The 15,966-nt window shown below is 37.6% G+C and overlaps 1 protein-coding gene and 1 non-coding gene across 5 annotated transcripts in view; both read right to left on the bottom strand.

Annotated features, from left to right (window-relative positions):
- The window catches only part of BRCA1 (BRCA1 DNA repair associated), a 53,177-nt gene that overhangs the window by 23,014 nt on the left and 14,197 nt on the right, over window positions 1–15,966 (bottom strand). The window contains exons 4-12 of one of the 4 annotated variants that reach the window (XM_006199189.4): window positions 14,709–14,786; window positions 13,731–13,819; window positions 13,015–13,154; window positions 11,743–11,848; window positions 10,742–10,787; window positions 9,674–9,750; window positions 5,634–9,056; window positions 5,132–5,220; window positions 1,895–2,066 (exon numbers count right to left, since the gene is read on the bottom strand). In XM_006199189.4, the coding sequence (XP_006199251.2) occupies window positions 1,895–2,066; window positions 5,132–5,220; window positions 5,634–9,056; window positions 9,674–9,750; window positions 10,742–10,787; window positions 11,743–11,848; window positions 13,015–13,154; window positions 13,731–13,819; window positions 14,709–14,786 (4,220 nt within the window). Of the gene's footprint in view, window positions 1–1,600; window positions 1,710–1,894; window positions 2,067–5,131; window positions 5,221–5,633; window positions 9,057–9,673; window positions 9,751–10,741; window positions 10,788–11,742; window positions 11,849–13,014; window positions 13,155–13,730; window positions 13,820–14,708; window positions 14,787–15,966 lie in introns of those variants that run through there. The other 3 variants (XM_031685505.2, XM_072939265.1, XM_072939266.1) reach the window with 3 other exon arrangements.
- TRNAA-AGC (transfer RNA alanine (anticodon AGC)) lies at window positions 12,792–12,863 on the bottom strand. The gene has a single exon. It is a non-coding gene; the product is annotated as a tRNA-Ala (tRNA).

The following is a 15,966-nucleotide window of genomic DNA, read 5'->3' as shown; positions in this document are numbered from 1 at the left end:
CCATATGGAGCCTACATTCTGATAAGGAGGAACTCTAAACAATATGCAAAACAGATTACATACTGTTAAAAGCTAATAAGGACTATTAAAAAATTAACAGTATAACAGGGTAAACCGGGGGCTGGAAAAGTCAGAGACATCACGGGTATGGGAGATCTCATTAAGAAGTAACATTTGAGCAATTTGAACAACACATTCAAGTTATGCAAATGTAAGTGGTCATGGCAGACACTCTCTATGGAATGAGAGGGAACTTTTTAAAATGAGGACACTCTCAAAAGCCTCTCCTCCCTTCTCTCAACATTTACCCACCAACCTCAGAATTCTGAGGATGTTATTATTTCATGAGAAAGTAGACCAATGAATAAGTTTACTACAAAGGACGGAGTAAAAGCTCTTTCTTAACAAAATGTTTTATACAGATTCAGAAGAAATTTTCAAAGAGGTTTTCAAATCCATAGTAAAATAATGTTATAAAAATATAGCATTTATGAAAAAAAAGAAGCCACAGAGAAACATTTTGTGTACAGATTTCAGGAAAAAATAAACACTCCCCTCTCAAAAAAGAGATAGTAGATGTACACATATATTCAAAGCCAGACAATAACATTTTATATCTAGTGCATTAAGACTGAAAGTCTAGTCTGTTTTTAGACTGAAGATGGTGAAAGCACCAAAGAAGAAAATTGTGCTGGGGACAAGATTTTGGGCTTCATTATCCGGTAGATGAACTAAATGAAGATAGACTTACAAAGAAAGCATTTAAGGAAATACATTTTGAACCACTGCCATAGCAACAGAGTTCCTAGCTTCTATGCATGAGCTACTGTTTTTCTCTGAACATAAAAACACTGCAAGGCACACTCTGGGACCAAGGCCACTTTACTGAATAATTGAGACTTGAGTTCCTAGAAAGACTCAAAGGAAGGCCCTTTGGTCCCCAGTAGGACTGGGGAAGGCAGCGACGAAGAAAGAAATTTAACACTACTGTGAAGAACACTTTGGGAGGCGCTCACCACACCTGCCAGTTCCTAAGCACAGCTCCTCTCTGGAACACAGGCCTCTGCCCAGAGCCCTCTCTCATATTTGCTCCTATGTATTTATATAGACATTTTTAAAATGGAGGTACTGGGGATTGAGTCCAGGACCTCTTACATGCTAAGCATGCACTCTACCACTGAGCTATACCTAGCCCCTTTGTCCCTATTTTAAAGGCCAGCCTGATGTGTTGTCTTTACAGGGCTTTTTCCAATGAAAACTCAAATTATCATCTCACTTTATTTATGCCAGGTTATTCCTCAGCTCAGTGCTCACTTTTTATAGGGAGTCAGCTCAGAACAACTCTACCTGCCCGGTGACTCCAAACACCTCCTTTCAGAGGTCCATCTGACCTTGCTGATGACTGTAATGCTGTTATAAACCTGTCTCTACTCATAATTGGGCTTCCTGTGGATCAAGGTGCAGTTCCTGAAGTACAGGACCTTTCTCTCTATAAACCAGAAAGCACATCATTAAATAGAGCTTTGTGATTTGACACCAGCATCATCAGAAACATGTCTGACTGGTTTTTTTTTTAAGCTTTTTAAAATGATGGTGTTACCTATTTCCAGTCTCTCCCGTGACACACTGCTTCCTGTGCGCTCCCCATAGCATCTCTTCATTGTGGATACTCAGACGACGACACTTCATGACTGTCTTGGTCCTTATGAAGGTGAATTAGTTGTGAGCAGGGACTAGGACCCAGGCTCTAAGATTACCCATGGAGTGACTCAGCAAATACACCCAGAGCAAAGATCATCAAGTCTTGGAGCTGGGTCCACACTTTTCAGGAGGTAAAGGCTTAGGAAGGGGTAGAACTTTGCTTAAGATAACGAGTTTGGCCAATATTACAAACCTTTTTCTGATGTGTTTTGTTCCGGATTTAGCAGGTCTTCAGGGGCACAAGAATCGGCTACAAGGGAGGGGGAGCTGCGAGAAGGCTGGCTCCCATGCTGCTCCAACACAGCTTCCAGTTCGGCCATTTCTTGCTGGAGCTTTATCAGGTTATCTTGCATGGTATCCCTCTGCTGCAGAGACAGGAGACGACACCGAGAAAGTTGCACTCTTTTAGAAACTTGTCAGAAAGCAAGAATATGTCATACCAATTAATTTTCTCATGGGAACTAAAATCGCCTCATATGGCATTATGAGTTCCGGCTGAACACCTTTTAATCTGACTATATTAATGCAATTAATGCCCACGAAAGTATTTCAGAATGATGTTGGAGGGGGAGAAGAAATTCCTCAAACGCTCCCAAAGAGGTTTGATTTATTGTGATGTCTTTTTGCAGTTGGTTTTCTTTTAAAGCTAGGGAGTGAAAAAATAATTAAGATACTTAAACACTTTTAATATTTAAACTTAGCATGATTCTGCTGACATTTCCCTCAGGCTGTGTTTCAAAAATTTGGTATTGTAGGACTCCTAAGAGATTTGTCTCATTTCTGGCTTGTAAGGTCTCTTCCTTTTCTGGGATTCTTTGAACATTTAGTTTCCAATAGAAAGAGCAAAGAGCTATTTCATTAATTTCTCTATTTGTTCAACTATTTGTTGACCATCTATTATGTGCCAGTCACTGTCCTGGCGATGGGGATACAGCCCTCCAGGTGCTGCCATTCTAGATGGATGGGGACAGAGTACCTAGACACTGTTACAGAGAAGAACCTGCTAGAGGAAGGATCCAACAGAAAAAGCCCTTGGAAAGTCCGTAAGGCCAGTTATTCTTTTCAATTCAAGGTAAGGGGCTCCTCTTGCTTATGGGGCTCCTGCTGTTTATCTCTCCATATGAAGAAGAAATCTGCTAAGTCTAAGGTTTTTGATAAGCAAAGTATTTGTTAAGTAAGGAGCTCTCCAAAATATACGTTTCTTCATTACTTTCAGGAGCATCCATGGTTGCCAGCAAACCCCAGGGAAACACAGATTGTTTCACCCTGTTTCTTTTTCTTGTGATCCTTGAAATGACTTTGCCCTCTACTAAAAACAAGCCATCTACTTTCTCCTGCTACACCGAGTTCTCAGTTTTCAGGAGTTATTTTTTTTATAACCAGAAAATGTATTCCCTGCTCCACAAAGGCTTCCTTTGCTACGCTGAGACTGCTCTGCTGCCAGTATCCACAACAGCGCCATTGCCACCACGTGGTGCTTGTGAGTAGTTCCAGCACCGATCAAACCCTAGCCAAGGGGCTGCCTCAGTAAATCTGGAATGAAACCAAACATGGATATCCATCTGATAAGCTTCAGAAGCTGTTTTAGTCACTACTGTCACAACCATCACATCTAACTTCTATGTGGCCATAAAAAGGTTAGAAAATAAAAAAATTAAAAAAAAAAACAGTAATGGGAGAATTCTAGTTAGATAACTTTCCTTTGGGTTTTCCCAAAGCAATGACTTTATAACTTAGACAAATTCCCCTGTAGGCAATTGGCCAGATACATTTGGGAGACTAAACTCAAACTTGGTAACCATTGAACTGGTTACCAATTCAATGTTTCTTGAATTAGCCCTACTTTTCTTTTCTAATGCCACTATGCTACTCTGATCTCTACTTTTAATACAGCTAAAGTTCCCTAAAAGACATGTTCATCATGTCTCTTTTTCCATAGGATCTTAGTAGTATACCACTGTTCAGATACTAAGTTGACCCTTTCTGAATACTGTACAATTATAACTCATTATTGCCCTCAGGATAAATGCCAAATTCCTAAGCACAGCATCCAAAAGAGCCTTCACAGCCTGATCTCTTCTCTTATTTCTCTCCCAAACCACCCATAGGCCCTGTTTTCCAGTCACAAGGGACAACTCTGTGCTTCCTGGGCATTTCATGCCTCTGTGCCTTTGCCTCGATTACCGCCTCCCTTCTCTTTCCACCTGGAAAAATTCTTCTCATCTTTCAAGGTCCAGCTTGAATGTCTCCTTCCAAAGTCCCTGCCAACAATACATGTCCCAGCAGGAACAGATGATCCCTCACTACTTCTATTTATACTGCTAATGCAGTAGTATACCGAAGAGGAATACCTGACCCTCCTTAATGGGAGGAATCCTTCCTTAATCTTTTGCTTGTCGGCACTATTCTAGATTTAAGTTAGCCCTGAAATCTGATTTTTGGCTCTGTTTTGGGTAGATGCTTGATTAAAAACACTTTACAAAATGAATCTTGAACAAATAGACGTATATCCCTGGGAATAAGATAAAAAATATAAAGAACAAGAAGGTAGTTTATTGAACGTCCAATATTATACAATACGGCTAAGGAAGACAGAATCAGAAACTGCTGGTCCAGATTATCTCCATTTTAAGAATGTGCATATTACAGTTCCAAGGTGATATGTAAACTGCCTAGAGTAACACAGCCAGGCACAGAACTCTCACCAGTATCACCACCAGCAATCACTGTGCTCATGTTCTGAAAAAATAAGCTGGGATGAGCCTGAATTTTTGAATATGAGAACTTAGAAAAACTTGGTGCCACTTCTGCAATATAAAAATTAGGAGACAGAGCCAGGTTCTGTGAGGAAGATGATGTTAATTTTTAGATGTTGTGATAGAGAATACTTTTTCTAGCAGACTATTCTGCCTGGAGTACTGAAATACTCATGTTACCAAATGCCGTAGATACGACAAAGCTGTTATCCCCTCATAAGTAACCAAAATACTGGATATTGACCACTAAGTACAGGAAGTAAAAAAACTGTACTTTTTGAAAGAAAAAAGATGACTTATAGGCAGTAAAGAACAAGTAACTAGCCAATTAAAAGAGAAAAAACAAAAAACAAAACAAAAAATCCACAAAACAGTGGAAGGCTCTAGACTGTTTTTGTTATAGAACAAATGGGTTTTGAAGGATTAGCTTATTCATTAAATTCAATATTTAGCGCTTTGCAGAGAGCACGCTGGTACGTATGTGTGTGTGTGCATGAAACAGAAGGTGGCATGTGTTCCACCTGGGTACTTACAATCTAATTTGAGGAGACAAGGTCCCACATACAACTGTTATACCATTAATTCTAAGGGATGATTTAAGCAAATGTAAGAATGAGGGATGCATACTACTGAATGCAGAGAACACCACACACACATCCACACATGCTTTTTACCTGAGTGGTTAAGATACCGCTCTGAGAAGACAGCCCTGAACAATCTTCAGAGAAGCTTGTTTCACTTGCATACCCGGATGCTGCTTCACCTTAAGTGATAATAAAAATAGAGATTCAGGTGTAAAGACAGACAGCCAATACTCTAACTTGTAGCTCCTGTTTCTTCCTATTGGCAGGACAGACCTCACTTTCACATCACACAAAATGATTACACTCTTTGTTTTGGGACACCCGGATTTCCTCTTGGAAATCACAAGAATGGAAACCAGAAGCAAGTCCACCAATAATTAGGGCATTAAATCTTATTCAAATAGAGAAGATGTTCTGGCTAGGTGAAGGACTTTTAAGGAAAAACACCTTGGGAGGAACAGGTTTAAAGTTTAAGAAGCTGTTACTTTCATTGCACTTGGAAATTCGTAAAATGTGCTCCCCCAAAGGCATAAACATTTAGCTCATTTCTATAAAACAGACGGGGCTAAACACAAAAACCTGGATCCAATACCTAAGTCTGAATCCACACTCTGCTCTTCTTGGCAGTAATCCTCTTCCAGGCTAGCTTCCCTTTCGTCATCATCTGAAACCAGCTCCTTGTCACTCAGAACTTCCTGGTTTTCAGACTGATGCTCAACTTGTTTGGAAGGAGGGTCAAACATCAAGAAAGGATCCTGGCTGTTTGTATTAACAGTCAAGTCTTCCAATACACTGCACTGTGAAGAAAATAGGCTACTAGAACATCTCGCATCCTCACTAAGGTGACGTTCCTGGGACGCCTTTGCAGATGTTACCTGGTCGCTGCAGTCGTTTAAGCTAGTCTTCAATGATACTAGGTTCTCCTCTGTTTCCTTAGATAGACTTTCTGTGGCAATAGTGTTATGTCTGGCAGATTGAGAAGGTGTATTGGTTACTTTACCAAACAGTAAGTGTTGGAAGCATGGAAGCTCTTCATCCTCACTAGACACATTCTCTTCTGAGGACTCTAATTTCCTAGCCCCTCTTTGGTGACCCTGAGCCAAATGCGTATGCACTAAAGGGCTAGGGCTCCTTCTGAATTCTTTTTGGACACTTTTGCTAAAAACAGCAGATCTTTCCTTAATGTCACTTTCAGCAAAGCTGGTATTTTCCTTTATTTCGTCATCATATAACAGGTCATCAGGTGTCTCAGAACAAACCTGAGAAGCATGACTGCTTCCCATAGGTTGTTCTAGGTTATCTGAAATTAGACATGGAGAGAAGTCGGTATTAACAGCCTGAAAGATGCCTTCATTTTCTCCTTGCCTTTTTATTTCAGGTTGTTTACAACTACTTACAGGAAGACTTTGCTTACAGACTTCAGGTTGCAAAAGACCTAATCTGAGCATAGCATTTAATTTAGGTCCCATGTTTCTACCTAGTTCTGCTTGAATGTTTTCGCCACTGGAACCTACTTCATTAATACTAGAACCTACTTCATTAGTACTGGAACCTACTTCATTGACACTGCTTGAGCTGACTTCTTTAAAAGTGCTTTCTCTAATGTTATTTTGGCTCATTGCACTCACTATACTTTGAATGGTGCTCTCGTTTCCCATCACTCTTTTAGGTGATATGACACATTTCTCAAGCTTTTCCTCGGACGGGTTTTTCTTACACATAGTTTTAACAGATGACCTGTTAGGAGAAAGTGATGTTATAAGATATGGGTTTTGTAAAATCCCATGTTTATTTGCAATAATGAACTCAGATTCATTGCCTCTGAGCTGTGATGGCCAACAAAGCCTAGATATTCCTTTTGGGCTATATTTGGCATAATCACTCGGCTTATCTTTTTGACCAACCACAGGAAAGTTCAAAGTTGTATGAACTGCCTGCATATGCTTGATTTCAGACTTGCTCTTTCTCTGATTTTCTTCTTTTTGTCCACATTCAAGAGTGATTTTTGGACTTTGTTCCCTTAAGGGCCCAGAGTGGGCATAGATCGTTGCACATTCCTTTTCTGAATCTCCTGGATTTGAAAACAGAGCAAATGTCTGACGCTTTGAAACCTTGAACGTATTCTGCAAATACTGTGTATCAAGTTCACTCTCTTCCACTTCCATGCTTGCCTCCTGAGTGTGATTAACATCACATCCCAATGGATCCTTAAAGCCTGCTGTGCCATTTCTAGTATCTTTAGAACAACTATGGATAAGTTCCTTGGGGTTTTCAGTTGCTGCACAGAGACTCACACATTGATTTGGTGCTGTTTTTGCCTTCCCTAGGGTGTCAGCTTCCAGTAATGAGACACTGTCCTGAGTGTCATAATCAGTTTCAGGTACCAAGGAAATACTGGTATTCTCTACAGATCTTTCAATTTGTAAACCTCTCCCTCCACTTAATATCAGAACTTTGGGGTCTTTGGTACTGTTCGATACTTGAATTGCTCCTGGGTTCTCTTCTCTTTGAAGGCTAGGATTGGCAAACTCTTGAAGTTTATTAGAACTTGAACACTTAGTAAAAAAACCAGGTGTGTTTGTTAAATTTAGTTCTGGAAAAGTGTTACCGACAAGTCTTTTATTTATTTGTTGATGTGGCTTGTTACTCTTCTTGGTTCCAGTCGTAGGTTCTTTATCTCCTGTGAGCTGAAGCTTTTTGCGGTGCCTGACTGGCATTTGGTCAGAATGTTTTTCCTTCATCTCTTCACTGCTGGAACAACTCTCAATCTGTAGTTCAGTGTGATTAGGTGGGCTTGGGTTTCTACTGACTATTAGTTCAAGTGCATGAATCTGCCTGGTAGAGGACTTCCTCCTCGGCCTATTCTTAGGTGCTTTTGAACTATGGGTATTCAATTCTAGTTCCATATTGCTTATACTGCTGCTTATAGGTTCAGCCTTAGTTTTGAAAGCAGATTCTTTTCCCAATGATTCTGTTGGGTTAGCATTTTTCTCTTTCTGAACATAATCGTCGTTTGTTTCATTCTCATGACCATTACTAGTAATATTCATCCCATGACCATTCTGCTCTGTTTGGTCTGTTCGCTCAATTACCTTTTCAGGAGACTTTTGAACAACGGCCAAATCGACTTTCTTGATAAAATCCTCAGGATGAAGACCTGGTAGAGTTCTCCTTTTACGCTTTAGTTTATTTGTGAAGGGGCGCTCTTGTGTTATCTGAGGCTCTAGAACAGATGCTCCTAGAATTAGATCTTCAGCTCTGTGGGTCAAGTTAGGGAGGCTTGCCTTCCTCCGATAGGTTTTCCCAAATATTTTATCTTCAATGTTACTCCCTACTGGTTTGGCGTGGACTTTTTCATTTTCACATTTTAAAGCACCATGAGGATCACTGGCCATTAAGTCTATTTTCTCTGAAGAGCCTGAATAGCCATCTACTTCATTTGGAACTTCCACTGCACCAGCTACTTCAGTATTTGATTCAGGCCCCACTTCATGTGAGTCATCAGAAGGCAACATTTCGTCGCTTCTGGAAAACCACTCATTCACTTTCTGTATGCTACTATTCAGTGTTATCCAAGGAACATCTTGGGAACCTCTAGGACTGTCAGAGCATGCAGGTTTCTGCTTATTCAGTTCTTCGCTCCCATATAAGCGATCGGCATTCAGAACCACCTTTTTCTCTGTGCTGGGAGTCTGCCTATCATTACATGTGTCCTTACTTTCAGCCCATCTGCTCTGTTGGCTCCTTGCTAAGACAGGCTGTTTGCTTTTATTACAGAATTCAGCCTTTTCTACATTCATTCTGTCCTTAGTGAGTAATAAACTGCTGTTCTCATGCTGTAATGAGCTGGCATGAGTATCTGTGCCACATGGCTCCACATGCAAGTTTGAAACAGAAACACCCTGATACTTTTCTGGATGCTTCTCAGTTTCATGCTTCTCAGTGGTGGTCAAATCTTTGTTACTGGATCGATGATGTTCAGTATTTGTTATGTCCTCAGAAAATTCACAAGCAGCTGGAAAAAAAAAAACAACCACCACCCAAGGTGCTTAAAAACAGAATTTTCGTGAAAAAATATGTACTTAATACAACTTAGGGTTTGTGTGTGAAGAAACTGAATATTTTTAGAGACACTAACCTCATTAACAAGTATACTGAAGATGTAGCTCACATTCTTTTGCTTAATTCCCATTTATCTAGATTCTCATTACTTCCAGTCAAGATAATTAAAATTTTAATTTCATAATTCTCCCAGCTCATAAACCACATCTCCTATTTCCCTAACCTCTAAAAGTGAATTAAAAGCACAGTTTGGGTATCAGACTGTTGTATCTTCAGACTCATACTCCCTATATCTAAATACCAGTATGTAAAATACAAAATACAAACACATCAATTAAAAGTAAAAGGCAACAACCAATTACATAGGCTACTGTTAGAACCATATCAGTCTAGTGCCATTGAAATAGATCAGGCTGTACCATGATACCTGAGAAAGATCAATATCCTAACTCTGCCAAGAGATGTTGTGAATTATAAATGTCCCAAATGGTCTTCAGAATAATCTAATTACAGTACTGTATCTACCCATTCTCTCTTCAGTGCCTGTTAAGTTGGAAGATTTGCCATTACCCTTTTCTGCAGGATTCAAACTTGTTTCAGCTTTGGTTCCTTGAGGGGTGATTTCTAATAATTTGTGGTCTCCCACACTATAGGGAAAAGCAGAAGCTTTAGTGAGAAACATTAGCTATATGCTCACACAGTTGGAAAAATGAGTTAGGTAAAGCTGCAGTAAGCTGATCGATTTGATTCACTTTCTGAAATCTGTGTTCTCCTTTAGCAACTTCTAGTGAAAATGAAATGGTCAAAGATTGAGAACATACAGTCACAAAAATCAGAGCAATAGTACAGAACATTGCTCTGTGGACATACAAAAGAGAACCAAAATTTAAACAACAACCAAACAATAGCTAAAAGAGAGTGAAGAAAAAACTAACAAAACTTAAAGTGTATCTCAATGAGAATACAAGAGCAAAGATATCTAAACAAAGGGAGCCCTGGAATGGGACTGACATTCCAGCAGAACGCAAAGAACGCACCACTTTGCGACACTGCCTTCTGTGCTTCTTTATCAGGCTAAAAACCATTTTCTTCCAGTTGAGAGATTAGGAAAAAGTCATTTGCAAACAAAATCTGATTGGCAATGACACCATCATAGTTTAGACTAAGCCATCGTGGATCTTAGGGTCAAGCAACAATTCCTAAGGAAAGCAGTTTGACAGGTAACCAAGTTGGGGACTGCTTGTAGATATGGTTTAATTTATGTAGACAACGTTGGAGGAACAGACGGAATTAAAAGAACAGAGGAAGGAAAGAATTGAAAATGAAAAAATCTAGTATTTCCAACAGTCACAATTACCACTGTTGTCAGCACTACCATACACAAGGAACTAAGCCAGAGCATGACTATCTGCTGGAAGCAAGTCTGCACAGAATTCTACTGTAACTTTAAACACTTTCAAACTCTTTATTAAGAAACCAAACAAACAAAAAGGGTCTTTTCTCAGCTATAAAATGAGATTATAGCAGATGATCTTTAAGATCTATTCCAATGCCATGATTCAAGCCTAAATTCCAATCCTTAATATTAACTAAGTGTAAAAATGCCAGCTTTACAGAAAAAGGCTCTCTTTGACTCACCTGCAATAACTTGCCTTATTAACTGTATCTTCAGAAGAATCAGATCCTAAAAAAAATTCCCCAAATAACAAATGAATAAAAGGATTTTTATCAAAAGTGTTAAACTGTACTTGCAAAACAGATATTCATCCAAGAAATATTTACTGAGCATCCACTATATGGCAGGCACAATGATCTATAGATATGTCAGACAATACAGAGAAGTGGTTGTAGGCACAGGCTTTGAAGCCAGAATTTCCAGGTCTGAATCATGGCTCTGCCACTTACTAGCTTTACAACCTTGGCAAAATTTCTCAACCGCTCTGTGCCTTGATTTCCTCATCTGTAAAATAAGTCCAATAGTAACCACCGTCTGTCATGCATCTTAAATGAATTATACAAGTAAAACACAACAGTGCCTGGACTACAGTAAGTGCTCCTAAATAATCTCTATTATAATTACTTTGATTATTTTTATGAGGCATCACTTGTTGTCTAGGAACTTATGATCTTTTTGAAAGAGGAAAAGACATACAAGTAATTACAAGAGAAATCTGGTAAGTGCTATGGCAAACGTATGGTGGTGCTTGGAAGCCCAAAGGAGGGCCACTCTTTTCAATTATAAATATATTCTAAAGGAGAAGACATAGACTTGTTTGAACTGAGCTCAGCTGTTCTTAAAATTATTTCCAGTCTAGTACAATTTATGTTAGATCCCTCCAAATGCTGTAGCCCACACATCAAGTTCTTTTTGTCCCTTCTCTCCATCTTTCCAGAGTGTATTTATACAAACTTACAACCAGACATCCTTTCTTTTGCTCTCTTTATAAAGTAAGGTTCTCCAAGGCGAGATCTGAATCTTTTACATTATTTATAACACACCATAAGAGTAGTAAAATTATTTTAATAATTTTCACTTCCTAAAGCTCCCAGCCATTGCATAAATTATAACCAAGGTTTTAGTAAAACTCTCAAAGAACCCAGTAACTATTACTCTAAATTTAAAAATCTGAGACTCTTACCCAGCTCAATGTAGACAGACTTATTCTGAGGCTGTGTCTGCTGCTTTGTCCTCAGAGATCTCACAATTCCAAGGTTAGAGAGTTGGATACCAAGACTGGTTTCCTGCTAAGCAGTACAGTGAAAAACGATCAACTAATTAATGGCTAGTTTTGTGCTTTTCTTCCTTAAGAGAAGCTCAAGGCCATGGAAACAAACAGACCATAATCAATTAGCTAAAATTTATGACAACTTGAAAAAAATACTTGGCAAACTACATACCAGAATGTATGAGTTATGTGTGGTTTGAATACTTTTCCCTCTCTCTGTTGTTCTAAATTTTTCTAAACTAAGTATGTATTATCCGTGTAATATTTTTAAGGATAAGGAAAGCATATTTTGAAGTTAATACTTTATATTATAGTATAGAAAGGGAATGAGATTCATTTGGTACACATTTCCAATCACATCTGATAACAGGGGTGGAACTAAGATTAAGTAAATTTTACAAAGGATAAATGAAAATTAAAAACTCAGCAATCGTAAGAATATTCAGTACAGCAAAGAACATTTAAAAACCCAACACTACTTTGATGAAGCTTTCCTTCTTCTTTTTGAGCCCTTCAACCTCTATTGAAAAATGAATGCTGGTACTATGAGAACTATTATTTTTAAGATCTTTATCATTCATTTACATATGAATAACTATGAACAAATCTCTGCATTTTCTTTGACAATTACACTTTTAAGTTGAAGCAATTTTCAAATGTTAAAAACTGATTTTTTTTTCAGGCAACTTTCCAAAGGAAATAAAATAGAAGATATTTCCTCAAGCCTGGAGAATTGCCATAAGATGGTTATTTTAAAAACTGAGAAGCTTAAAACTATTAAGTGTCCTTGTGACTATTTTGGACAAGCGTTGGAACGGATAAAGCACTAAAGCAGGGGAAGGGCCTGTAAGGTCTCTCTTGCCCACACTAGCTACATGCACCTTCTCTTAACTCCTCTCTCGTTTTTGTTTTTTTTTTAATTTAAATTTTTTTAATTTAAATTTTAATTTATTTATTTTTAATGGAGGTACTGGGGATTGAACCCAGGACCTCATGCATGCTAAGCATGTGCTCTACCACTAAGCTATACCCCCAGCCACCAAACTCCTCTCTTGTTCAACCACTTAATTTACCATCTCACTTTGTTGACTGACTTTTTATATAAATCCACAAGCATCTAGCACACACATTAGTTCACAATGCTCAATAAAGAGATGTTACCAGAATACACAAAAATGGCTTTACCAAGCTAGGATTTTCAGGTTCACTCTGTCGAAGTCTTTTGGCCCGGTTTCGGTAGCCCATACTTTGGATGATAGAAACTTCCTCCTTTATGTGTTCAGGAGAGATATTTTGTTTTTTTGAAAAGTTGTAACTATTTGCAACTGTGAATTACAAGGGAAAACATTTTTGCAATTAGAAAAACATGCATTAATTGTGACCAAAGAACCAAGAGAAATCCTGTGTGTGCTCTTTGTTGTATTATTAAGAATGCATTAAAGGTTGCCTATAATTAAAAAAAAACAAAAAACAACTTTGAAATTCTACTCCTAGGAGACAAACACACAGATTGCCAAAGCTATTCCTATTCCTTTTTTTCCACTTCAATACTAACAAATGTGTTTCACCCAAACTAAGACACCAATGATGTAAAATGCACCATTATTTTCTGTACCACTAAAAAAGGGAAACACACTGAATTAAACAATGACACACCAGTGATGGTAAATTGCTCCCAATTTCAGAGATGTGAAAATGTGAAAAATGTGCATCTTAGGATGGATAAAATGAAGTGTGAGGGCAGTGGTTTAAAATGATTTAAAAAATAGATTACAGATAAGGAGGTAAAATTAACTTAGATCAAAAGGTCTTATCACCTGTTCATATACAAGAATTGTGCAAACTTCCATTTTAATAGCTGGCCACTTGAGGACTGGCCCCTGGGGTTATGTAACACTTACACTGCAATCCTGTGTCAAGCTCAAAAGCATGAATGATCTTCAACAGCTCTTCAACAAGCTGACTAAATCTTGTATTTTCTTGTAAGCTTCTGAAAGTAAATTGTTTGAAAGACACACTTAGTAAATGATTATCAACTTTTTAAGGATACTAAAATAAGGGAAGAGATGTAAACAAATTTTAAAAAGATGCAGCAACAGTAAAAAAAAAAAGATTATATTCAAAGAACAGAGCCTATTAGTGACATTATGCTAAAATCAAAACATCACTGACATTAGAATAAACTGTGTAGCAGTATTGTTTGTTTTCATAATTCTTTTTGCCATTCAAGCCTACCAAAAGCCTACAGCTATCTAAAATAATAGTTCTTTGAATCCATAGGAGATACACATCCACTACACAGAGAACTTAACTGTTCTTAACATCTGAACCCCATCCACCCAATCTCCCACTTCTAGCTCTCAGGGATTTCTGCCAAATGATGATTACATTATTTTAAAATCACAGACAGATAACAATGGCCCAAAAGATATTTTGGTTTAGAAAAGTTGTAGGACAATATAATGTATTTATTCCTTTAAATATCTGAGTGACTACTATCTGCCAAACATTGGAAAAACAGTGCTGATTGAGACAGATTAAACCAGTGCCCTAAGAGAACTTATATCCTGGCCAGAGGAACATCAGGACAATGGGGACAGGTGACACAGTCCTATGTTAGACAAGATTGCAAGTTCTTGCATCGTTCAAAAGTATATGAAAAAGGCAACAAATTGCTAATACCTGTATAAGGCAGATAGACTATAAAACTTTCAGGAAAATGACTTTAGAAATAATTTACTCTGTCAGCTAAACACCCTTTTATATGCTTTTCTACTGATGATTGGTTTGATAGGAACACCAGCTATGCTATTAAGGAATTTCTACTTTTTCCTACTGCTGTCACTTCCAACCTCCCATCAACTACCCAAATTATGTACCTTTTGGTTATATCATTCTTACACAAAGGACACTGTGAAGGCCCTTTCTTCTGGTTGAGAAGTTTCAGCATACAAAATCTATAAATGATAAAGAATGAAAAGAACTACTCAAGTTACTTCATTTTTTACAGAGATAATATTCAGAAGGCAAATAACTATGAAAAGATAATCTCACAACTGCCCTTAAGAGCCATTTTAAAGGTAATGGCAGATGAATCACAACCAATGGCTTTCTTTAATTGTTTTTAGATGCTGCATAAGCAGAAAACCGAACAACATAAGCAATGATCTATGAAAACCAAACTTACACGCATATGGCTTCCTGTCATGATCAAATAAAACTTATTAGAAGTTAATATGGCACATTTAATGATATACTCATAATTATTTCATGGTGCATAATCAGACATAAATGGTAAATAGTTCAAGTTAAATGATTATAATTAGTTTAAAAACTCAGCATCTCAATACAAAAGCTACAGTAATCAAGAGAGTGTGGTATTAGCATAAGAATAGACATATACAAGAATGGAGCAAAATTGAGAGTACAGACATAAACCTGTATGTCTATGGACAATTGATTTTCAACAACAGCACCAAGACAATTATACGAAAAAAAAATGTCTTATCAACAAACAGTGCTGGGACAACTAGACATCCACACGTAAAAAAATGAAGCTGGACTCCTACCTCACACAACACAGAAAAATTAACTCAAAATGGACCACAAAACTAAATGTAAGAACTAAACTATAAATCTTTGTGACCATGGGTTAAGCAGTGATTTTTTAAAATAAATAAACAAATACCAGAAGCACAAGCAACCAAAGAAAAAAATGGATATACTGGACTATATCCAACTTAAAAACTTTTGTTTTTGTCCAATGTATCCATTTATATACAAATAATACCATGAAGAAAGTGAAAGGACAGTCCCCAGAATAGGAGAGAATATTAGCAAATCATATATCTGGTGTGATTTGTATCCAGAATATATAAAGAACTCTTAAAGCTTAGTAAAAAACAAACAAACAACAACAACAAAAAAAACAGAAATAACCCAATTTAAAAAATGGGCAACGGATTTGAATAGATATTTTCTCCAAAGGAGATATACAAATGGTCAATAAGCACATGAAAAGATGCTCAATATCATTAGTCATTAGGCAAATGCAAAGCAAAGCCACAATGAGATGCCACTTTACACCCACTAGGATGACTCTTATCAGAAAGATAGATAATAATAAGTATTGGAGAA

This window comes from Vicugna pacos, chromosome 16, assembly GCF_048564905.1.
Source record: "Vicugna pacos chromosome 16, VicPac4, whole genome shotgun sequence".
In the NCBI taxonomy this organism is placed as follows: Eukaryota; Metazoa; Chordata; class Mammalia; order Artiodactyla; family Camelidae; genus Vicugna; species Vicugna pacos.
The sequence above is the reverse complement of the archived record's forward strand: the minus strand, read 5'-3'. Positions and strand labels throughout refer to the sequence as shown.